The 24,992-nt window shown below is 40.1% G+C and overlaps 2 protein-coding genes and 1 pseudogene across 3 annotated transcripts; 1 reads left to right on the forward strand and 2 right to left on the reverse strand.

Moving 5' to 3' along the window:
- The first annotated feature begins 446 nt into the window (after positions 1–446).
- Positions 447–24,862, forward strand: zgc:162396 (uncharacterized protein LOC555292 homolog). Of its 2 annotated transcripts, none has more exons than XM_038720125.1 (7): positions 447–588; positions 20,972–21,388; positions 21,545–21,705; positions 21,805–22,021; positions 22,432–22,532; positions 24,029–24,166; positions 24,340–24,862. In XM_038720125.1, the coding sequence occupies exons 2-7, from the start codon at positions 21,278–21,280 to the stop codon at positions 24,428–24,430; spliced, it is 819 nt and encodes a 272-aa protein (XP_038576053.1). In that variant the 5' UTR covers positions 447–588; positions 20,972–21,277; the 3' UTR covers positions 24,431–24,862. The 2 variants fall into 2 exon arrangements, with proteins under 2 accessions (XP_038576053.1, XP_038576052.1); XM_038720124.1 differs by lacking the exon at positions 447–588 and adding an exon at positions 20,726–20,878.
- On the reverse strand, positions 9,211–10,376 carry LOC119903859 (annotated as a pseudogene).
- On the reverse strand, positions 13,956–14,896 carry LOC119903858 (olfactory receptor 142-like). The gene has a single exon (XM_038720123.1). The coding sequence runs from the start codon at positions 14,886–14,888 to the stop codon at positions 13,956–13,958; it is 933 nt and encodes a 310-aa protein (XP_038576051.1). The 5' UTR covers positions 14,889–14,896.
- Positions 24,863–24,992: the final 130 nt, after the last annotated feature.

The raw sequence follows: 24,992 nt of genomic DNA on the forward strand, positions 1-24,992 counted from the left end.
AAGTAAAACACACCTAAGTAAAATGTATTAAACTAAAGAAATTGGACTTTAGAATTTAGTTATCGTCAACACGCAGGTTTGATATACGTTAAAAACAAATGTGTGGAAACAGAGTTGTTAGAGTTTCATTTTTAATTTAAAGCACTTTGTATGTACTGAATATCTAGCACTACCTCCACCATTGTCACATTGTTTCAGTGTTATTAACACTGTAGGTCAGGGGTTGGTTGATAAGATTGGAATCGGGACAATTTTTCAAAAGCCATTTAATGGTGGGCCAGAACATAGGCAAATCATAACTTCAAAATAACTATTGAGTGTGCGGTTAGCTCAGTCAGTAGTGCACAGGCGAGGCAAGTGATCGTTGAGCTAACAGGACGCTAACGTCAGGCTAACATTGAGCTAACAGGAAGCAAACATTAAGCTAACAGGAAGTTAATGCTGTAGCTGACATGTGGTCTGCTCCTGCATCAGCCAACCAGGGAGACCCCATGTGTGTACGTTGCTCCACAGTAGCTGTGGCTAACAACATTAAGCAGCCGGATTGCTTGCTGCTGGACGACCCTCGACGCTCAGAGCAGACGACCGGTAAGCTATGGGTCGGGACTGTGTTGTAATCTTGTTGTTCCTTGTGTGGAAGTTGTTGAACAAACGCTGTCTGTGCCTGTCTCAGTCGAATCAGCACACATTCCCCACACTGTGTGAGGGGAATGTGTGCTTGGCCGTTAGCCAGGTGTCTAATCTGCAGCTTGAGCTCAAGCAACAAGCAGTCCACTCTCTGTTCACATTCAGAGGCCCCTCCTCACAGAAACTGTCAATGAGCCCACAAGAGCGGACATTACACTTTGTGTGGACAGAACACATACACACTCTGTACAGATATTCTTCTGAAGAAGAAATCTGCCGGGCGAACACGTTCTGCACGACAGGGAGAAAATGTGTTTCTTGTAAACTGCATGACCGAGTGTTGCACTTTAAAGAACAGCCGTTTTTGAGATTATTACAATTGTTTCTCACTGACCTACATTGTGTGAGCCAGCTGTGTGTTAGCCAAACGGCTAACAAGCAGCCAGGGCTTGTTGCAAAGCTGCATATCCTCTCTGCCCTTGCCCCTTCCGTGACATGGTCGGGTTCGAAGATAGTGGCTGGGGGCGGTTTACAGCGGTTACACGCGCTATAAACCGTTACAGCGGTGGTTCATCCACCTGCTTGTCAACCCGGTGAGACAGAGCTGGCGTCTAGTCGCTGTTCCTATGTCTTTGGGTTTGGATCTAACCAACTGGCGGGACCCCCTCTGTCTGTCGATCGAAGTTCCCCTGGGCAGGGTCACGACCTATAACTTGGTCTTCACAGACACCTCCCTGATGGGCTGGGGCGGGACCTGCCTCTCTCAGGTAGGCGGTCTGTGGCAGGGCCACATGCCTCCCCACTTAAACGTGCTGGAGCTCCTTATGGTGTGGAAGGTGGTCCGACATTTCACTCCTGCTGCAGGAGCAGCACGTGTTGGTCTGCACCGATAAAAAGGCTGCAGTGGCCTACATAAATCGCCAGGGCAGGGTGTGCTCGGCGCAACTGCTGGGCGTGGCCAGGAGGCTGCTGTTGTGGGCGTACACTCACCTGCTCTCTATCAGAGCTGAGTACATCCCTGGCATGTTGAACAGAGGGGCGGACATCATGTCCTCCACCATGATCTGACTCAGGTTGGGTGTGACAGAGGTGGATCTGTTTGCCAACCAAGAGAACGCTTAGTGTGATTTGTGGTTTTCACTTAGCCCGCGGGACGACCCCATTGTGGTGGCTGGACGCCTTCGCGCACCCACTATGGCTGTATGCTTTTCCGCTGGTTCGGAAAGACTTTTTGGCTTTCAGTGGAACCAATGAAAGAGCGAGAGCTATGGAATGCAACAAATGTCCCCAAATAGGAATCAAACCGGGGACTTTACAGCTATGCGGTATACGCCTCAGCCGTTAAATGAACAGGACACCCCCAAAACTATCAGACATTTAACAGTACCTGTTAAACAATGTCATATTTTATGACAGAGAGAAGAGAGTAAATCTGATGGTATTTGTTTCATTCAAACCTGAAAGAAAAAACATTGTTATTTCAGAGACATTATCCATCATTGTGTGTTGCAATCCACTGTACAAGCAACGCATTAAAAAACTACGCAAAACCTGAACTATTACTACTCTTAACACTATTTTTAATGCTTAATGTTATGTCCAAAAATATATTTTTACGCAATACTGTGGATTTGAGTGAATTTGAAAGTGTATTTATGCTAATTTCACTGTCACTTTTACAATAATCTAGTTCCAAGGACCGTTTTGACAAAGATCATTTATATTGCTTTGTATAATAAGGAAAGTCTTAATTTCGCTCTTAGTTTAGTGTAATCCAAGTTATATTGTTTCACAAAATTACAAACTGACTTATTTGATTTTTTTGACAACTGCTTACAAACCATAAGCTATTTCTCAGCCTTTCTCTTTTTTAACACTTTTTTAAAAACACTGTACAGAATTCTCTACCTAACAGGAAGTTACTTGCTTTCATTTTCCAGACACAAAAAATCTAAATGCTCAAACCTTCTGAGATAAGAGCTATCTAACAGAAGTGGGACCAAGTCGAGACCCAAGTCCAGATCGATCAAGACAGGCAAGTCTCAAGTCTTGAGTTTCGAGAAGTTAAAAATTAAAAGAAACTTGAATGAAGGGTTAATTTGTACAGAAAAAAGGCAGAGATGCAGTTTCACACAACAAAAGTCATATCATTTCATCAATTAGAATTAAATGTAGGGCTGCATTATGGCAAAAATCAAAACTTCTTCAGAAGTATGCCGCCAAATGCGTGAAAAATACCCTTTATGTTTGCTACCTGAAGTAGTTTCAACATCAGCTGCAGTACCCCACGTAGTGCAGGCACAGGCACTTTAAGGAGTAAAGAAGAGCCGTGGCCACTGCCAGGCAGAGGAAGAGGCGTGTGACAGCGGAGCAGAGTGACTAAAGCTGCGTTTCGACCAAAGGAACTATACCCCAGAACTAGGAACCTTTGGAGGAACTCACTGTTTTTCCACCGAAGGGACCGGGGTCTAAATGTAGTTCTGGGGTCTTCATTTTACCCCCCAAAAAGTCCCTGCTCGGGGGGGTAGTAGTACTTTCCGAAAGTACCGGGTACTTTGTGGGGGGGGGGGGTTTGCCTTAAGTGAAATTTTGAATGGGCGAGTAGAGGCTACTGGCTTTAACTGGAGAATGTCTACGACTGCTAGTCTCTTTTCCACCGTTGTTTGCAAACCAATAAATCACAATCAACAATAGCCACACAAGTCTCGCCGATGTCTGCCTGAGATAATATGTTGACAATAAATTTATTGGAAATAGCAGCCAGCTTGCAGCGGTGTGTTTACGCTAAATACTGGGTCCTAAGTTGTTGTTTTAAGTTTGCATCAGTCAGGAGGTTTTTACACAGAGCCGAAGTCGGTCTCCTCCTCTCCAAAACAAGCGGAACAGCTGATTACAGCAGATAATTAAGCTCGTTAAACATCACGTTCCTCCGACACTCAGGCGACACTGACGTGAGTCTTGCAGCTCTTTTCGCTTGAAATGTTTTAATAACTTTCCAAACTGTCACGATTTTATTTTTGTGTTGCTTTCTCTGTGCTGGAGTTATTTTAAGAACTTGAGGTGTTTTATCCAGTTTGGTATTCGCACAAGTCTAGCCGATGTCTACCTGAAATTGTATGTCGGCATTAAATTTATAAAAGATTCCTGCTCCTCGTGTCCTGTCGGTGGTCCGACCAACACCAGCTCCGTTGGTGGCCCAGCCAATTCCTGTTCCCTCGTCAGTGGCCCGACCGGCACCTGCTTCGCCGGTGGTCCCATCGACTCCTGTTCCCTCGTCGGTGGTCAGACTGACTCCAGCTCCTCATGTCCGGTCCATGGTCCCCAGCCCAGCTGTCCAGTCGGTGGTCAGACCGACTCCAGCTCCTCGTGTCCGGTCCATGGTCCCCAGCCCAGCTGTCCAGTTGGTGGTCAGACCGACTCCAGCTCCTCGTGTCCGGTCCATGGTCCCCAGCCCAGCTGTCCAGTCGGTGGTCAGACCGACTCCAGCTCCTCGTGTCCGGTCCATGGTCCCCAGCCCAGCTGTCCAGTTGGTGGTCAGACCGACTCCAGCTCCTCGTGTCCGGTCCATGGTCCTCAGCCCAGCTGCTCAGTCCGAGGTCCTCAGACCAGCTGCGCCTCCAGAGCACCCAAGCTTTGGGTGCCAACCTCCAGAGAGGTCTTGCCATCGGCCTCCTGCTCGGCCCCCAGTGGGTTTGCTGCCTCACTGTTGGCCGTCCTGCCAACCCCTTGAACTCTGTTGCCCCTTGATCTGCCCGGCCTGCTTGGTTGACCTCCGGGACGGCCTCCCGAACATTGTTGCCTCCCTGTTCTGCCCAGCCTGTTGGGTCGACCTCCGGGACGGCCTCAAGAACTCTGTGGTTTTTCTGGCCCTCCGCCTGGCCTCCCTCCGCCCACCCTGGGCCGGCTTGACCTGTCTGGGGGTTTTTTTGTGATGTTTTGTTTTAGGACGTCAGGGGCCGTCCTTTTGAGGGGGGGTAGTGTCACACTCTGCCTGTCTGCCATGCCGTGTTTTGCACTTTTGTGTTTAGCTTTTAAGTAATTTTGGTCTGTTGGGTTTTGGGGCTTTGTCTTGTCTGTCGTCTAGTGTTCAGTAACCCTTGTCATGTCTGTTACCCCAGTGAGTGTTTTCCCCTGCGCTCTCTCTCCCTGCCTGTGCCTCTTTAGCCTCATGTCTTTCACCTGTGTTGCTCCCGCCCTGCTCGTTAGTCCCTGTGTGTGTGTGTGTGTGTGTGTGTGTATACCTGGTGTTTCTATCTGGTCTTTGTCGGGTCACTGTTTATTGTCACCCAGTGTTACAGTGTGTTGCCTTGTGTTGCAGTGTTTCAGTGTGTTGCCTTGTTGCCAGCCTACTCGTCGTGTCTCCCTGCTTATTTTGGATTTGGAATTCTGGATTTCTTGTTTGGATTACTTTGTTTTGGACTCTGTTTGATCAGCCACTCTTCCTGTAAGTGCGCTCGCCTTTTGTTGCCTTTGTTAATAAACCACCAGAACTATACCTGCTAGCCTACGTGTCCTGCGTTTGGGTCCTCCAACCTGCCTCCACAACACTAACCGTGACATTGGTGTCTGGTAGTAATTTAAATTTTGAGCAGCACACCACAAAACATGTTCAATCATGTTTTTATCAACTTAGAAATATAGCAAAAATTCGATCTATGTTTACTTTTAAGGACACTGAGACCATTTTACACGCCTTCATCTCATCACGCCTGGATTATTGCAACAGCCTTTTCACTTGTTTAACCCAAAAATCTACTGATCAACTCCAGACTGTCCAGAACTCAGCTGCCAGGATTTTAACCAGAACAAAGAAATATGACCACATTACTCCTATTTTAGCTTCATTACACTGGCTCCCAGTATGTTTTAGAATTGACTTTAAAATTCTATTGATCACTTTTAAAGCTCTTCATGGCCTCTCGCCTTGTTATATTTCTGACCTTTTAGTCCCATACGCACCAGCACGTACCTTGAGATCCTCGGGCAGGGTCTGTTGTCTGTTCCAGAGTCTCGACTGAAAACTAAAGGGGACAGAGCGTTTGCTGTCAGGGCCCCGAGGCTCTGGAACAGCCTGCCCGAGGAAATGAGGTCGGCTGAGTCAGTGAACTCTTTTAAGTCCCTTTTTTAAACATACTTTTATAGGAGAGCCTTTCCCGATCTTATTTGACTTTGTTTTATCCCTTTCATTTTATTCTATTTTACTGATTTTATATTTATCTTAAACGTGTATTGTAGTCTTTTCAATGTTTTCTTGCTTTTATCTTGTCTTGTTTTTGTATTATTGTCTTTACACTTTGTGTGACACTTTGGGTGTGTGACATAATGTAGTGACAATGATGATGATTAGTTCAATTAAAGTAAATTATAACATAACCGCAACGCTATCATTAAGTGAGACTGTCATACAGCGCTGCATAAGCTATTTGACATTGTTGTTGTAGCAAGCAATGTTTCCTAACGCAGTCTTAACTTTGGCTTACTGTCCTAATGGCTGAGGTGAGGTTATTTTGTCAGCACTGCGTTAGTTAATCCCACACTGCTGTGGAAATGACTTGTAGGCTACTTGTTGTGAACTCCATGGCCACCTCTGATCACCATAGAGTCAGTAAATGAGTGCAAATGAGTACACTGATCCACTTGCACTGGTGCACTTATCCATAGCACATACCACTCAGCTGGTTTGGGGGAATATTACAGTAGGTACAGGTTATATATGGAAGGATGGTGTATTGGTGAGGGGTGACGATTTTGGTGCTGCTTATGATGTATGTCTTCAGGTGAGCTCGCCCCCTTCTCCCACTTCCCCTCTTGTGTTCAGAAATTGTTAAAAAAATACTGAGAAATTTCCACAGTTCCAAGACAATAACCCTTTATTTAGGTAGAGTGCAGTATCTGCAGTAGCTATCAATATCAATATCATTTTTATTTATATAGCACACTTAAAACAACCAAGGTTGACCAAAGTGCTTCACAGGTTAAAAATATACAACAACAAACAGTAATTACACTGTAAAAGTTCAGTAATAAAACATTATAATATACAGTATTTGATATATAGTGATGTTAAAATTGCCAGGGATAATAACTGACTTAACTTGAAGGAAATGCCAAAGATTGGTGATGTGTTTTTAACAAAGATTTAAAGCATTCGAGAGTTGGGGCGGTTCTTATATGGACTGGCAGGTTGTTCCACAGATTAGGGGCAGCTACACTAAAGGCTTGCTTGCCTCTGGTTTTAAGCCTGCTTCTGGGTACATCCAGGAGGAGGAGATTGGCGGATCTCAGCACTCTAGCCTGAGTGTGAACGTGAAGAAGCTCCGTTAAGTAAAGCGGGGCCAGTCCATTAAGGCATTTAAAAGTTAAAAGATTTTAAAATCAATCCTGTAATGAACAGGAAAACCAGTGGAGGGAGCGCAGCACAGGTTTGATGTGGTCCATCTTTTTCTTTCCTGTCAGGAGGCGGGCAGCAGCATTTTGGACTAACTGCAGGCGTTGAATGGATGACTTGTCTAAGCCCACATATAAGGAGTTACAAAAGTCAAGACGAGAAGTCATGAAGGAGTTAATCACCACCTCTAAATCTTTTGGAGGGAGACAGTGGAGCTATTATTTGAACTAAAAGGGCTGAGAGAATCTACATCAAGCAGTTCAGGATGTCCAAACACTATGACCCTACATAGCCTACTTCAAATACCAACCTGTGTAAAAGCAGTAACGTGACTTGCATGTCTGCCCTCAGTGCATTCTCTTCTCTGCACCGCCTCTGCTGCTATAGCCTTGTTAAACCAACATTAAGTTACAGATTCAGCCACCTAGAATTGCAGGCCAGGCTGTGATGGGGCCCAGGCAGATTCGTGGCTGACCCCAACTGGGTTTCTGCTGGGTACCTGGCTGAAATTAAATCCTTAGTGTAAAATGTGGAATATTTCTGGGTTACTTTCTTACTGCTACAGCAACATGCTGGGACAAACTGACACAATGTTTTTTACACACAAAAAAAGAAAAACCTTTTTTGTGAAAGAAGCCAAGACTGGGTCAAGTGCACAGACTGTACTAGTCCCAGGGACCGTACCTGGCATTTTTGTGGAGGCCATGGCTATCCAAAGGGGTATTAAATTACCATATACACTAAAGATATTTCATGTAACCATTAACTTGTTAGATAATCCAAACTATTTTAAAACTATCAAAACTCATTATTTTTTAAATGTAATTTCATCCCGTTTTTATTATTATTATTATTTTTTTTTTTACAATAACGGGTTTCATTTTTATTTAATTATAGTAATAAAACTGGTAACACTTTCTGTGAAGGTCATCGTTATAATGACTTATGCATATATTTATAACACAATATAATGCGTCCATAAGACATTATAACAGTTGTTATAATCACTTACAAACATGCATTAGGTGCTATAGCAAAGTTCATAACGTATTATGACCTTTTGATTTAATGTTTTACAACTAATAGTAATGCAAGTTTATATTAATGCGCGCGGTCTTCTCTTGAGCGATCTCTCACCACCCTGACAACGAGTTTTCTGGATGTAATTATGTTGTGTTTTTGTGCTAAACTGCAAAATGTTCAAAATTCATACAGATTGTTCATAAAGTGAAGAAACATAAATAAAAGTTGTTTTCCTGCACAAAATGCGTGTCGCTTTACTTAAAGCAAACAATTACGTGTTATAAGGTCTTATAATTAGTTCATATGGTATTATGTCCACCTGTAATATATTATACAGGGATAGATATTTTAACACTTTACTTAAAGCAAACAAAGACGTGCTAACAACATTAAACATTACTATAAGCTATTATTCCATTTTATATCACCAATTCTAAATTGTGACTAAAGTGTATTTATAACGAGGCAGAGTCGGTGGTTATAATGTGTTATGGAACATGGTCGGAGAATCTTGCCGCATGTTGATATAAACTGGTATTACTGTTAGTTATAAAACATTAAATCAAAAGGTCATAATACGTTATGAACTTTACTAGAGCACCTAATGCATGTTTGTAAGTGATTATATACTGTTATAATGTCTTATGGACATTATATTAAATAAATATATGCATAAGTCATTATAGTGATGACCTTCACAGAAAATATTCACAGTTTTATTTCTATAATTGAATAAAAATTAAACCCCAGTTATTGTAATAAAAAAAATGTACGCAGGATAAGCGGTTGACGATGGATGGTTGGATGGGTATAGCAATTTTTATGTTAAAATAATCCATTGTCTAATTTTTACCCAGTGACTTTTTCATAGGATAACGACACTTTTTTTTGACAAACTCTTTCACAATGTTTTAATTCCTTACAACATTGAATACAGAGGAAATTATTATTATTATTATTTTTAAATTGATTAACAGAAAGAAACTTACTTACATTTTACACATATTTACTTACAGTAAATATCTACAAATTGATTTAAATGAGAGATTTTAAAAAAGTAATTGTTTGCACAAGTATTCACTCCCTTTACTATGACACACATCATTGCTGCAGCCAGTTGTGTAAATATATTTTAGAGTGATGATGAAAGAAGAGTATAGATCAGAACAGGTTGTTATAGAGGCTGCACAGGTTTTTATGTTGGTTTTCTTTTTAAGGTTTAGTTTGTTAGTCAGGTTTTGAGCATGATAACATTCTTAAGATACGTACTTTAATTTCTGGTAACTTCAGGCCATACACAACAGGATTTACTATGGGAGGAATAACAACAAACTCAAGTGATAAAATGACAGCTAGAAATGGATTCAGCTCTTCGAGATTAGTTCTGCTGAGAGCAATATCACAAAACACAGTAATGGAATAATTGACAAATGTAGTAATGTGTGGCAGACAGCTTTGTATGACTTTGCCTTTGAACTCTGCGGAGCGTTTCCTAGAAACAAGGAAAATTCGTGCATATGTATACAAGACAAAAACCAGGGGAAGAAAGACGGTGCTTATGGTCATAAACATGCCAACAAGATTATTAATCACAGTAGTGACACATGACAGTTTTACAACAGGCCAGTTGGAACAGAAGACCTTTGATATCTTATTGCCACACAATGGAAGTCTGGAGGCGAGATAGACAGGGGTTGCAACAGCAATGACTGGATAGATCCATGCCAAGGCGACCAACTTAGAGACCACCTTGGAGGTTATTTTGTTGTGGTAATGTAAAGGTTGACATACAGCAACATACCGATCATATGCCATAATGGCTAAAATGCTGAGCTCGTAGGATGCATATGTGTAAATGACATAGATCTGAGTGAAACAAGCTGATCGTGAAATCAAATGAGTATCAGACACAAGGTCTCTGAGAAATCTGAAGATGAAGCCAGCAGAGCCGTACAGAGAGTTAATAGAGAGACACATAATAAAAATATACATGGGCTCATGTAAAGTTTTCTCTCGTGATATTACCACTATTATAGTGAGATTAGCTGAGATAATAAAAGCATACACATGAAACACAAGACAAATGCTGGGTAGCGGTAGTTCCCAATGTTCAATATCACAAACATGGTGAGGTTGAAATAAGTACTGTTTTCCATTTACCCAACAGACAGTATCAGTGATTGACGAATAAAAAAAAAATTACACAGCTGGATCCTGTGAACAGTTACCATGCAGCTGCAAGTTCTTGTTAACTGGGTTGGTTTTGACTTTGAGAGCACCGAACCAATTGAGAGAACAGAGATTTCCACAGTGATAAATGATGCAAAATGATTACAAGTAGGTAAGAAACAATAAGCAGGTATGTTTAACCAAACTGTTAAAGTCTCAGTTATACTTACTGTATAAATGCATTGGTTCACCACTACTAAATGTTCCTCACGTTGTGCTTTGACAGGAGCAGCTGAGAGCCCTTGTCGCCTTTTCAGTCTATGCTTGTCACACACGATGATGTAATTGCAGTGATCACTGGGGAGTTTAATGTGTGCTAAACACATTAACACAAATTTCACATAGCTTTGATTGAAAACATTTGCTGATCATAATAAATATAAATCGCGTATATACAAGCAAGTGTATATACATTTCCCCTAACTATCTAACGGCAATATCAGGCCAAAATTGATATCACACATTCACACCTGTATTCCCACTGAGTTCTGATGAAGAAGATTAGAATGAACAAGAGTTTTGAGTGTTGTCAAAAATGTATTGACAGCACAAGCTACTTCAAAGCCCAAATTCTGAATTAAAACTCTGAAGCATTATTCTAGGATTTGTATTATCAGCAGTACAATTCTGATATGGCTAATGTTTCTATTTCAACTACAACATACTGGTGGCTTATGGTTGTTAAATGTATGCTAGTTTACACTTATGATGAAAGGTTGATTGCATTTAATTAATCAACTTAGTTTCTTAAATCTTGGATTTATTCAAAACATTTAAACATGCACAGTGTATAAAGCCATGCTGGCAGCATTAGTCCAGACTGAAATATCTCAACAGCTACTGAATGGATTTCCTTGACATTAGGCGAACTACCCTAACTTATCTAGCTCCACCTTGACATTTGTGGTTTTGAGTGCCGATTCTAAATTGACACGACATACAGAGCAGCTTTTCCCCCCAAGCTATCAGGCTTTTAAACTCTAACTCATGCTAAGCACTGCTCCACTGACCTTTTTAATAATTTTAATAATTGCTTCTATATTGATGTAAGTTGTCTGCTACGTAGCAGAAGGAAGTTACAAACTAAATTTCACTCTATAACCTGTTGTATTGTGACAAAATAAATCTACATACCTACCTACATTTGGCATAAACATTCATGTCCCCCTCAGGATCAAATATAATATCTTTGTTCAACATTTGAATTCGTCCAATCCTTGATTTTTAACCAAGTACATGCAAAACCAATAACATTTTTACCAGCCTCAGTTGCACTTAGTGCTAGCAAATGTTTGCATGCTAACACGCTAACCTTACATGGTATCCTGGCTCGTATGTAGTTGTGAAATCAGTTTGAGTTGCTGTTTTATTGAACTAAGGCGGTAGATCAGCCTTTGTTTATTATCAAATTAGGTCAAAGCCCAATGGATCTCTTGAATGCATTAGTTAAACTACAGGATGCTATGCTACACTTGAATATGAAATTTATACAATTTGTTGTGGAATGTTAGGGCAAAGAATTGGAGGACCTAGTATGGCCTCTCAGGGCTCCAGACAAGCTTTTCCACTGATAGCACTGGTGCTACTAACTCTCACAGCTGGTTGCACTGGCACATGGTTTGGTCGCCCCCCCGCCCCCCCTTTTTGGTACCGGTATTAACCAATGACTGGTGAGAAATGTGGAGGGTCTCTGTGTTTTGGGTAATGCATTAGACCCAGCAAGTTTTGTGTTTCTTACTGTTGTTGTGCAATTTCAAAGTTCAAAGCAAAAACTGTGTTGACCTGGTAACTAGTTTATTCCAATAAAAAGGCCTATTTGATGCCCTGAGATGAGATTCTTATGAGATGAGAACGTGTTGTTATGTAGTATTGTACTCAAAAAGAGTTGAGGCTGTAATTGGTGCCAAAGGTTCTATAACAAAGTATTGAGCTATGAATACTTATGAACATGTGCTTTTTTTGTTTTTTATTTTTAATTAATTTGCAAAGATTTCAAACAAACTTATTTTACGTTGTCATTATGGGGTATTACACCTTTCGCCCATTGTCAGCTGTGATTGGCTCCAGCCCCCCCGCGACCTGTACGCATGATAAGCGGTTGACGATGGATGGATGGATTATGGGGTATTGTTTGTAGAATTTTGAGGAAAATAATGAATTTCATCCATTTTGGAATAAGGCTGTAAATAACAAACTATGGAAAAAGTGAAGCGCTGTGAATACTTTCCGAATGCAGTATGCACCCAACTTCCTACTCCCCTTACTAGCTGCTAAAACTGTGTCCAGGTTTACATGGATTGTCACTGCTGATACACAGAGTGCTATTTATCGTTGGTATGGAGTTATCATCATTATACAATATCAAAATTAAAACATTTTACCCAACTCAGCACACCTCAACAGTACACTAACTTCAATAATTTCAGCTTCTGTCCACATCTGAGCAGAACGAATGCCAAAATCATAGACAAACTCTTTATAAAACACCTCTGTTGGTTCTCTTAAAAACTGCTCCAAGGACAACAGTCTCAGCTGCCACTCATTTCACCAGCAAATGTTGATAGTGGACACTTGTATGTGGCCTGTGTGCACCTGTCAAGGATGACCAGGCTCATGTTAAAATAGGTACCCCCTGTAATTTTAAAAAACTACCAGCGGTACCTATGAGTTCTTTTTAAATTCCTCCGAAACACCAGATTGTTGCAGCAGGCCATCCTGTACAATGTAAAATTAAAATAGGTATCAAGTGGTAGTGTAGAAATCCAAAGCTAGTTGCTGTTTGGGGGGGTTCAGCAAACGGTCAGTTCATGATTCGAGAGAGAATGATCAGAAGATGATCACAGGTGGATATTAGTGAATGTTTACATTGTACACACTATCTTGTTTGATAATGTGACCTTTACAGTGGAAACAAAAACTTACTCTGAAACCACTTCCTCAGTGAACAAGACTACCAGCAAGTTAGTAGCACGATCATGGCAGTTAGAAGTTTTTCACACCTTGGCTATGATTCGCAGTTAAATATGTTGCTCAACAGTGGGGAGAATATGGACTAGACCTGCTCTACATGAAAAGTGCAACAAGATAACTTCTGTTATGAATTGGAGCTGTATAAATAAAACAGAATTGATTTGAATAAAGTCACTTCACATTACCAATTCATCTGGATCTTAGTTTGACAGGTTTAGTGCTCATTTGTTGTTTTAAAGGGGACATGTTCACACAAATACTTTGAAACCTTAGTCACACAGTTTTTGTTTTATTTCTTAGTGTTAAATAATTTAATCAGAAGCAGGTCAATGACATATGCTACAATAATAGGATGATATACAGTACATTTCAAGTTTCATTTCAATGATTTTATTCCTAATCACAAAAAGGCAAGCTGTCAAGTGACCACACAAGGTGCATTTTGTGAATCACATTTTATTTACATAAATTATCTCAGACACACAAATGTAAAAAATATAATTCACCGTACAACTCACTAAACTATCGGCTAAATGTGATTGCAAAAGAATTGCTAAAAAAAGGACATATTTTAAGTATCATCATTTCAACCTCAATTTAGAGTACTACCAAATAAAAGGAGGCATATAATTCAACACACTAAATCTAACACACTAAATCTTGAGGATAAAGGATGTTATACTCACGTAAAGGGAATTAATATAGACAAGACAAACAATTATTTGGTTTTAAAAGTAATCAAATACAGAATTTTGTTGCGAATTTTGGTCAATTTGAATCCATAAATGAGAGGATTCATAATAGGAGGTATGACAAGAAATTCTATTGCAACTACATTTTTAAAGGTTTGAGGTAAATCTTTTGACCCAAATCGCATATTTACGACATCAAAAAGTATTGTCACAACAAAAGTCAGTAAGGAGGTTAAATGTGGCACACATGTTTGCATGAACTTTGCCCTGTTTTCTGCAGAATTCACACATGTTTTAATGAGATACATGTAAGACCAAACAATAAATACACCATGAAAGACATATATCATTAATGTTATGTATGCAACAATGTCATTAACAAATGTTTCAGCTGGGAAACAAGCAAGTTTAACAATAATCCAATTCACACAAAAGAGCCTGGCAATATATGGGCTGCATAACTTTAATCTAGATGCTAGAAAAGTATTTGTGGCTACAATGCAAAAAGGTGTTACCCAAGAGAAACAAACTAACATTAAGACTCTTTGCTTTGACATGACAGAGTGGTACTCCAGTGGTCGACATATAGCCACATATCTGTCAAATGCCATTACTGAAAGAATAGACAGATCACTGCAGGCAAATGTGTATATTACTAGAGCCTGAACAAGGCATCCAGAATAAGAGATCACATGAACAGGAGAAAGCAGATCCCAGAGAAACTTGGGGTAGAAACCTGTTGTTCCATAAAGTCCGTTCATGCAAAAAGTGCACAATAGAATATACATTGGTTCATGCAGGTTTTTATCCAAGATGATGGTCACGATAAGAGAAACATTTACCAGTAAAATCACACAGTAACACAGTAAAGTGAGAGAGAAGAGAGTAAATCTGTGGGTATTCGTTTCATTCAAACCTGAAAGAAAAAACATTGTTATTTCAGAGACATTATCCATCATTGTTAGGACCCTTTACGTGTGATGGGTAGCTCTTTCCCTAACAGTATCACTCTGATCTCCCTTCTCACTGTCATTAATATTTTGTCTGACTACAGAAACACATGACCTGGGAATTCAAACCAACCAATCAGCGTTCTGAAAGAGCTTTCCTCTTTTGTTCAGTGTGTTGCAATCCACTGTACAAGCATTAAAAAACTACGGAAACCTGAAGGCAGAAAGAGTTTAATACTCCACCAATGTTGTACATTTTTATGCTTAATGTTATGTCCAAATATATTTTTCATCACAATACTGTGGATTTGAGGGTGTATTTATGCTAATTTCACTGTCATGGCTGATTACTATTACAATAATCTCCAGGGACCATTTTGACAAGATAATTTACATTAGGCCAGTCTTAATTTTGCTCTTAGATTAGTGTAATCCAAGTTATACTGTAAAATAAAAACTGACTGACTTTATATGTATATATGTATTTTTACAACTGCTTACAGACAAACTCTTTACATGTCACATGATTTTTTAAACTTCTCACTCTAAGAGCAAAACTACACACCAAATCTGCAAAACCATAAACTATTTCACAGCCTTTCACTCAGTTTTCAATTGCATAAAACATTTTTTTTTAAACACTACACACAATTCTCTACCACTTGCTTCCCTTTTCCAAACAGAAAAAATCTAAATGCCTAATCTAATGACTAATTCAGCATTATAGTATTGTATTGTATTGTAAAATACATATTACTGCTGGCACAATGGCACAAACATTTGAAGATCTACGCCATCCATTTACTGCACTGCATTGTATGAATAAAGTTGGTTGTCATGCTGTACTACAATATTTTGTTCATTTACAGTAACTATGCTGCACACACTCACACTGTTCTTGAATTTTCTACAGACTGGAAAGGGGTATTAACCGATTCTAATCTAAATTTTGTCAGTTGCCTCCATGAAGCCAAACTTTTTGTTTTTACCGGGTCATTTATTCAGCTTGTAGATTCTGCTGGTGTTCATGTCTACACACACCATTATCCACGCAATATTTTTTTAATAGTTTATATTTTGATATATAGATTATTGTTCATAATGTTCATAATGTTGGCTGATAGCAGTTAGCTCGGTGATGTGGGTTCTCTATAAAAGAGACTTATGTGTTTCCATTATTTTCGGTTAAAGGCAACCTCATAATTAAAGTATTTACATATAGCACTGATTCAGCCAGTAAGTAAACCATATTACTGTGTTGCTTCATCTCTTTCAATGAAAGTATGTCAGCCTTTGGTGGTTACATAACAGCCAGTAATGTTACATACAATCAGTGTTGGTGACTAACTAATTATATAATTACTTAGGTAAATTAATTACAAACTAAATGTAACTGTAATCCATTACTTTCAGATACAACATCAGAGGGCCAAATTAACTGTAAATCACATCTTGTATGGGCAACCTCTGAAATTAGGTGAGTGCATGTGATTGTCTATATTAACTAGACATCAAATAGTTTCCAGCAACATAGTTTCCTGCAAATATTTACAATCCTGTCCTTGTTCTTATTTCTTTTCCAGATAGAATATGTGAATGGGTGTGTGGGAATGTAAGGTATGTTGTTGTAAGCAGGGACACGGTACTTAAAAATTGCAAGCTAAAACATGGACAGGAACAAGTTCTGCCTCTAACACCAGGAATCCACTGATTCCGGCTACGGCACGTTACAGCTGTGTCATGGTTTTGATGCGTCCAGAGCCCGGTGTCAAAGTCCACTGGAAGCGACTCAGAAGTGTTTCAGCAGCAGATGTGCAGCCTGCTCCACGTTATTGACTTTTATTAATTGTGACCCTGTTTCGTTCCGTCAACTTCAGGCATATCCCACAAGGAACATTTCAAAATCAAAGCATTTTGCCTGCCTGATTTTGCTGAAATGTTGAGATTTTGTTGATTTGGTAATCAGTGTTTTCATTTTTTGCTTCTACTATGATTAAGTAGGCTACTTAGTGAGTCTCTATGCTGTTCTGTGTCTGACCTCCTGCCTGGTTCGATCTGCTCTGTGCTGCTTGATGCGGCTTGTGTCAGAAGTAGATCTACTACCTATTCTTTGAGGAGCGGAGCAGAGAGCCACTTCTGGGACGCTTCTGGTGGACTCACATGCTCCGCCTATGATGTTGAGATGAGATCCCGTTGTCTGGGATACCATTACATTTAGTCATTTGGCAGACGCTTTTATCCAAAGCAACTTATATTTGAGGAACAACATACAAGCATCAACATAGCATCAAATACAGCACGAGATTTGCAACTGACAATACATTCTAGTAAGGGCAGCAATAAATACTAGTAAAAGCTAATAGTGCGTATCACATCAATGGGGTAAATACCCAGGGAATAAAGTTGGAGTTAACAAAAAAGTGTAATCAATACAAGAGAACTGTAAGGAGAAGAAGAAGAAGAAGAGCAGAGGAAGTGCATGTTTGATGTTAGGAGTTAGAGGTGTTATAAGAGGAAGTTTTCTTGGAAGAGATGAGTTTTCAAGAGCTTCTTGAAGTTAGAGAGGGACGCTGCTGCTCTGATGGCGTGTGGTAGCTCGTTCCACCGTCGTGGTGTCACAGATGAGAACAGCCAGGACTGGGATCGCTTTGTGTGAAGGGATGGCAGAGCCAGGCGGCGTTTGTCGGAGGAGCGCAGTGGCCGAGAAGGAATGTAAACTTGTATTATGGAGTTTAGGTAGATGGGTGCAGACCCAGTAGTCCTCTGTGTGCAAGCATTAGTGACTTAAATTTAATTGAGAGGCCATGGGTAGCCAGTGGAGTGACATGTCTGTGAAGATTCTCAGTCATCCAGGAGGTCAGAGTTACCCAAAGAAGGTTAAAGTTAAGGGCAACTGGACTTGGTTAAGTGGAGTGACATGATTCCTTTTGATCTGAAAATCAGATGCGCTGCTGCGTTCTGAACCATTTGTAGGGGTTTCACCGCACAAGCTGGAAGATCTACTAAGAGGGCACTGCAATAATTGAGGTGAGAGATAACCATGGCCTGTACCGGAAGCTGGGTGGCGTACTGAGTAAGGTCTTTTGTTATGCTGTATAGAGCAAAGTGGCACAACCGAGAGACAGTAGCAACATAGTCTGAAAAGCACAGCTGGTCATCAATCATGACACCCAAGTTTCTCACCACCCTGGTTGGAGTGATGGTTGAGGAGTCAATTTGTAGTTTGATATTATAGTGGATAGATTGCTGGGCTTGAATGACCATGAGTTCAGTCTTAGAGAGGTTTAGTTCAAGGTGGCAAGCCTTCATCCACGCAGAAATGTCTCAGAGACAGTCCATGATCCGCACCAAGACGGTGGGGTCGTCTGGCTGGAAGGATTGGTAGAGTTGCGTGTCGTCTACATAGCAGTGGTAAGAGAAGCCATGTGATGATCGACCCCAGAGAGGTGGTGTAAATTGAGAAAAGAAGGGGCCTATCACTGAGCCTTGGGGCTACTAGTGTCTTTCAGATACAGACTGTTTTTGAAATGAAACAGCAGTTCAGCCTCCAATTCAAGGACGCAGACTTTGGGAATGAATGTGTCAATCTTATGTCAACAGTGAAAGCAGAAACAGGGATACTTTGAAATTGAGTTTTTTTCTGTGAAGAAACTAGCTTCAGTATTCCAGAAATGCCACCACCATGTAGCACCACGACACCAGTAACTTCACCCATTACACTCAACCCTGGAGCCCCCCAGGGCTGTGAGCTCAGCCCCCTCCTGTTCACGCTGTACACCAACGACTGCATCCCCCAACATGGAGAGAACTTTGAGGACGACGCCACCATCATCGGCCAGATTTCAAACAATGATGAGACTTCATATCGGGAGGAAATTCATAATCTTGCAGAGTGGTGCTCAGAGAACAGCTTACTGTTCAACGTCAGCAAAACCAAGGAGCTGATTATTGATTTCAGGAAAAAGGGGATAGATACACACACTTCTGTCTACATCAGTGGTGCTGAGGCGGAGCAGGTGAACAGTTTCAGGTTCCTGAGAACCAGCATCACAGAGAACCTGACATGGTCATCTGGTGTTATGAAAGTAAAGTAACGCTACTTATGCAATTTACGTAACTTAAATAAAAACTTAATTCAATGCTGACTATTTGTTTCGCATGGGAAACAAATACCGGTCTCGTGGTCGAAAGTCGAGGCGAGAAGCAAACAGCTCAGGCAGGCAAAAACTGGCAGGTAGCAAAAAGCTAAATCGCAAACAGGTTGGCTGGTATGAGGTAACATACTCTATACTTCAATACAATCCGGCGAAGACTGGATGTGTTGCTGCTCCTGATGCAGTACAGGTGAGGTGAAGACATCAGAGGCAGGTGTGTGGGGAAGCCAGAGATGGGCACGCCCCCCAAAGCGCTGCCAGAGAAGCGACCAGGAGATAAACACAAGACACAACAAAAACACACCAAGCACCTAGCATGTAAAAAAAAGACAAATACACAATCTCACACAAATAAATGAAGGCCGGGGATTCGTGAAAGCTATGGGGATCTCCACTGCGTTACAAACTGACGCTGACGGGTCTTGACCATGCATCCATTTGTGACGACTAGGGAGTCAAAACAGGTTGGCGACACTTACGACTCCATTCATGGTTTCTTTGGGTTTCCGAGCATTGTTTTGTGGCACCATTTGAAATTGACAAAATCAAGTTACCTGCCTCTACGAAGATTCATCCTACCTTCACATGTCTCTGCTCAAACCTGTCTCCTCTTATAATATCAACTCATTGATCAATGAATCAATTTGTTGACAGTGAGAAAAATATAGAGTTACTCAGAGGCATTAGAAGAATTATGAAACACACGTGATGAAATCTTTTGCTTTTCTTTCAGACCATAACACATTTGTCAAAGCTACTGGTAAGGTTACTGCAATGACTTTTATTAATTTCCAGCCCACTACAATGCCCACCACTGCCCTGACATCCCTAACATATCTTCACCAGGTACTGAAACTGAGCTTGCAGACTAGTGTCACCGTGACTGGCATGTTTTGGGAAAATTTTAGTGAAAGAAAAAAATATGAAAACACATGAGATAAATATGGAATTAGCTCAAGACCTCTGATGCAATGTTTGATGTCAAGACTAATGAGAGCCCGTGGGATGGGACATTGTGTGCTTTCTTTCTCCAAAGGTTATTATATTGTAGAATAATTAAGTTGGAAATGGTCAACAGGTCATTATCCATCATCCCTCGAGAGCAATTAAGCACGCTTCGCTACCCTGGAGGGCCATCCTGGGTAACCAAACCAAAACAAAGATGTTTTTCAGTTTAGCACATGGTCAAGAGAATGAACAACAAACTTTGACAAAAACACAAGAGTAAGCAACAGTAGGTTTAGTCAGTGGTTTGAAAAGCCAGAGATGACTGACCCAGTGACCCCGCACAAGTTTGTAGAGACCGTTATGACAGTAGTAGTCACAAACTTTTTCTTGCAATGTACTTTGCACTAAAAGTGAACTGCATTTCTAGAGGTACTGAATTGTACAGAATTATAATGAACGACATGCCAGATTCAAAACCTAGTCAAACATGGCAACACATATGAGCCAGAAGTGGCTCACATTTGGTCATCTGATCTAAGAACATAGCCAAATGCGCTGGCAGTCAAATAAGAGCATCTTCACTGGTTACATGGTAGGCTATTAGGTGTTTTTAAATAAACAGGAGCCCTGCAGAAGCAGCCCATCTTCTCATTATTATTATATAGTTGCAGATATATTAGTGCAAAGTGTAGAAAATCCGATTTCCACTATTTTAGATTGTGATTTCATTGCTAAATTAATGAATGTGTCAATATACAGCTGTTAAAATACAATCTGCAGAAATGCTCTGGCCATGAAAGGGTTAAGCAAGAGGCCCTGCCTCTGTGACGCAACTAATCTGCAGCTGAGTTGCAGACTCCTGGCATCTACAGAAGTACCAGTTTTACTTTCAAAGTTGTAAGTGTATTTGTACGATGTAAGAGACTGCTGCTTGATTTCCTTTGTAACTGACTGTTTAATGCAGTGATTCTTTCCTTGTGTGCCTGCTAGATATCAAAAAGATGCAGAAAAACTACACTTCAAGAAGTGGATGAAGAGTTAAATGCTAGCAAGAGTGCAAAGTGCGTGCTTGTCCGGGTAGAAAACAGCTTTAACAAAGGATCAAGCAGGAAGATAAGAAGATACAAGACAAGAGAGAAGACATAGGCTAAAAGGAAGCAAGGAAACAAACTGAAGAGAAACAAGACCGGAGAGTGAAAAAGAACAAAGACGAACAAAGGAAACTGTTGAGGAACAAAGGTCAGAGAAGGCAAAATTGGCAACAGAACAGAGAGAGAAGAGTAAAGAAACACCACCATGTCCCACCGGCTGTTTGAGGGGAAGGCTCATGCCTCCATCTACCAAAAGTATCGATTTACTCCTCCAGATGAGGTCAAGAACTATATTCTTCAGTATCTAAACAAAAGGGTACGCTATGGCAACATGTACTGTAAATATACAGTACTTTGTGTTTAATAGTGTACATAACGCACTTTAATATGGCATTCTGAGTAAATGAAGCAGAAATCTGCAACAGTCAACATAATTGACAAAAAATCTCTGCATATCTGTTAACACCCACAGAAGGAAGAGCCACATGTGCTGGCAGTGGATCTGGGATGTGGGACAGGTCAGAATTCCCGGCTAATGGCACCGTACTTCCAGGAAGTGGTGGGCATTGACATTAGCGAGTGTCAACTGGAGGAGGCCAGAGCTGTGCCAGGGTTTCCTAACGTCACATACAGGTAGGAGTGTGTGTTTGTTACTCTGTATGTGTGGGCGAAACTTTTACATGATAACGTTCCAGAAGTATTTGGAGAGTGTCTTGTCTGTTGCACCTGCAGGAAGGGGGTAGCAGAGGTCCTTCCTTTTCCAGATGGCTCAGTAGACTTGCTGACAGCAGCGTCAGCAGCCCACTGGTTTGATCAGTCGAGGTTCCTAGTTGAGGCAAGTCGGGTTTTAAAACCCCGGGGTTGCATGGCTCTGCTGGGCTTCTGTGACTCTAACACCAGACTTCACTACCAGAACTGTGGAGAAAGACTCACTCACATCTATGAAGAGGTGGGTGTAGATTTAATTTAATGGGAGTCGTGTTGAACCTAATCAGCAGTGCAATGCTTTGTTGACACAGAGTGGCAGTATCAGCTCTAAACTTGGGAGCTAAAACACACTAAAAAGTTGGGCTAAATAAATATCATAGTTCAACAATTAAAAAAAGAAATACCACAATTTATCTCTCAGTTTTTCGATGCTGGTGTCAAGCTGGTGGTCAGCTTAGTTTAGCATAAAAACAGGAAGCAGGGGGAAACACCTAGCCTTCTGTCCAAATTTCAAAAATCAACCTATACCATAATATGTATGTATATATGTATCGTTTGTTTTATTTGTACAAACAGACAGACACAAAATACATGCTTTACAAAGTCAATGCATAATGAAAGAGTTAAACATTTCTATAAATTCACTTCCAGGTGAAGCTGGCGCTGTTGCCACACACTAGCAATCAAGTAGCTGTATCTGAGGGTAAGCTGGAAGAGATCTACTCAGCCATCCCTTTTCCAGACAAAGAGAGGTATTACCACACAAACCCTTCCTGTACCTAATCAAACATTAAACACACCTCTGTGATATCTAAATACAATACAGTTGCCTGCTGGCCCTTTAAAGACAGATACAGGATTAAACCTGAGTTACGCTATGTTGGAGAAACTAACAAGAGTCAAATTAAAGTCCAGAGCCACTCCCGCAAAACACATTTTCAAGCACAGTGGGTGCACGGGCAGGGCATGGAGAAGGATAGTGTAAGTAGAATTTTGCGCCCCTTTTTGTCAAAGACAGGATTAGTGCAAAGCTGAAATCATAATCTAACCTTTTTTTGTGTGTGTGTTTGTTTCAGATTTATGTAAAAAAGAACATCCGACAAGAAAATTGAATCAAGTAGACAAATCAAAGTGATTAGAATAACACAATAAAAAAATGTATTACAGCCCAAGACTTTTTAACTCTTGTCAATGTCCATTACATATTCGAAAAGGAGTGGGAAGACGAAAAAAAATGATTTTATCCCACCCCCTATCCACAAATCAAAAGCTTACATATAATCGACCGGCGTTCCAAATATTTACACATCTACTTTGTCATACCCCAAAGCAATTCAAAATGTACATCAATTATTTAAACAAGAAAAAAAATTAATAGGAAAGAATAAATTATAAATTTCAGCAGCTCAGAAAAAAATGAAGTAATAATAACAACACAATGAAACTGAAGATAATTACTAGCCCCAAAACACTCTGTGATTATTCACTCCCTTCTTCATCCCTGTAACCATTGAAAACCATATCTTTATACCTGATTTTAAACTGATTTATGTTTGGACATTGCTTTAGTTCCTCATTGAGACTGTACCGTAGCTTTACTCCAGAGCTTGAAATACAACAACTTTTCCTGGTTGTCCGTATCCTGTTTGTTTTGAAGAAATCTGTGAATTTTAATCATTTTGACTGTAAGAATAATGAGTGTGATCCCTATACGCAGCGTTGTGAATAATTCCTATTGATCTTTTTTTGGAGAACAGAGAATGAATGTAATGAACTTTTGCAGTTTTGTCCCCAGATCTTAAAGTAAATTAAATATGGTAAAACTAGTGAAAAGTACAACATGTGGAGTGATTTTTGATCCAGAACCTGCTTTACTTTGTTTAATACTGCAATTGATATTGATAGTTTGGATTGTACATGATTAATGTGTGATTTCCAACTGATTCTGTCATCTATAATTACCCCAAGAAATTTTTTTTCATGAACTCTATCAATTATAACCCCATCTATTTGTATGTTCACCTGAATATTCATATTGCAATTCACAAATAACATTATTTTAGTTTTATTTAAATTTAATGATAATTTATTTCTATCAAATCATATTTTTAATTTCTTCATTTCTTTAGTGACATCCTTCACTAGTTGCTGTAAGTTTTCACCTGAACAGGATATATTTGTTTTATATCAGTATTTTTGTTATTGTGTATGTAATAATAATAAATCAATATAATGATACTCTCAACAGGATTGAGAGTATTCGGGTGAGCTCACCAATCTCTGTGAGGAACCTGGTGGGTTTCATTGAGACCTGGTCCATGTTCCAAGCTTCCAAGAAAAAAGATCCCCAGACTGCTGAAGACCTGCTGCTCAAGACTCAGAAGAGGTCACCTATCTCCACACACACACACACACACACACACCACAAAATGTACATTTGTAATTGTAATAATACAATATATATCCTTCAGTCATCCATTTTGTAAAATATTAACTGCCTGCTTTTTTTTCTGTGGTTCTCTACTGAGCTGATTAATGAATCACTGCACTGCTTCACAGGTTTCTGGATGAGATGGGAGTCACGTCTCCTGACACTGAAATAGAGCATGAACTGGAATATTTCTGTGTCCTGGCATCAAAACCACAATAATCAACAATGTGGCATTGAGAGAGAGAGAGAGAGAGAGAGAGAGAGAGAGAGAGAGAGAGAGAGAGAGAGAGAGAGAGACATTATGTTTGTGAGTGTCAGATATGCTGCAGTTTTCTATTTGTTAACTTAGGAGTGTGCTTGTGATTGTCTTGTGTAATGCAAGTGGATAAGTCATATGACAAATAATTCTGATCAGACTTACAATATTATCCCTTAACACTGCTTTTTGTCATAGTTTAACGAATAGTTTACAATTGATGTACTTGTGTGTTGACATATTCATCAATAGAACATTTACAAATGATTTCATATGTACTGAATTTTGCTTGTAAGTAAATTTTGTTTCTCAACAGAACAGCTGATCCCTTGTAGCCTTAAACGCACACTGAGAGGTTATATAACTGAGAAAAAATAAATTCTTTTGAAATATAACATGCCTACTGTTATTTCACAGAAGGGGTGCTTAGTTGCTTTGGTTTAAATGAAAAGTCAAGTTTCTTTTAGCCAAGCCCATTTACTTGTTAGAACTGCTTTTGTGCCCTTTCTTTATTCTCTGCTCTTT

This window comes from Micropterus salmoides, unplaced genomic scaffold (genome assembly GCF_014851395.1).
Source record: "Micropterus salmoides isolate LMB-PRFRI ecotype aquatic unplaced genomic scaffold, ASM1485139v1 Ms_hic_scaffold_15, whole genome shotgun sequence".
In the NCBI taxonomy this organism is placed as follows: domain Eukaryota; kingdom Metazoa; phylum Chordata; class Actinopteri; order Centrarchiformes; family Centrarchidae; genus Micropterus; species Micropterus salmoides.

Coding starts and splice junctions, on each gene's coding strand:
- LOC119903858 (XM_038720123.1), bottom strand. CDS start 14,888: ATGATGGATAATGTCTCTGAAATAACAATGTTTTTTCTTTCAGGTTTG.
- zgc:162396 (XM_038720125.1), top strand. CDS start 21,278: ATGTCCCACCGGCTGTTTGAGGGGAAGGCTCATGCCTCCATCTACCAA. Junction 21,389..21,544: donor TTCAGTATCTAAACAAAAGG/GTACGCTATGGC, acceptor TAACACCCACAG/AAGGAAGAGCCACATGTGCT. Junction 24,167..24,339: donor CTGCTCAAGACTCAGAAGAG/GTCACCTATCTC, acceptor ACTGCTTCACAG/GTTTCTGGATGAGATGGGAG.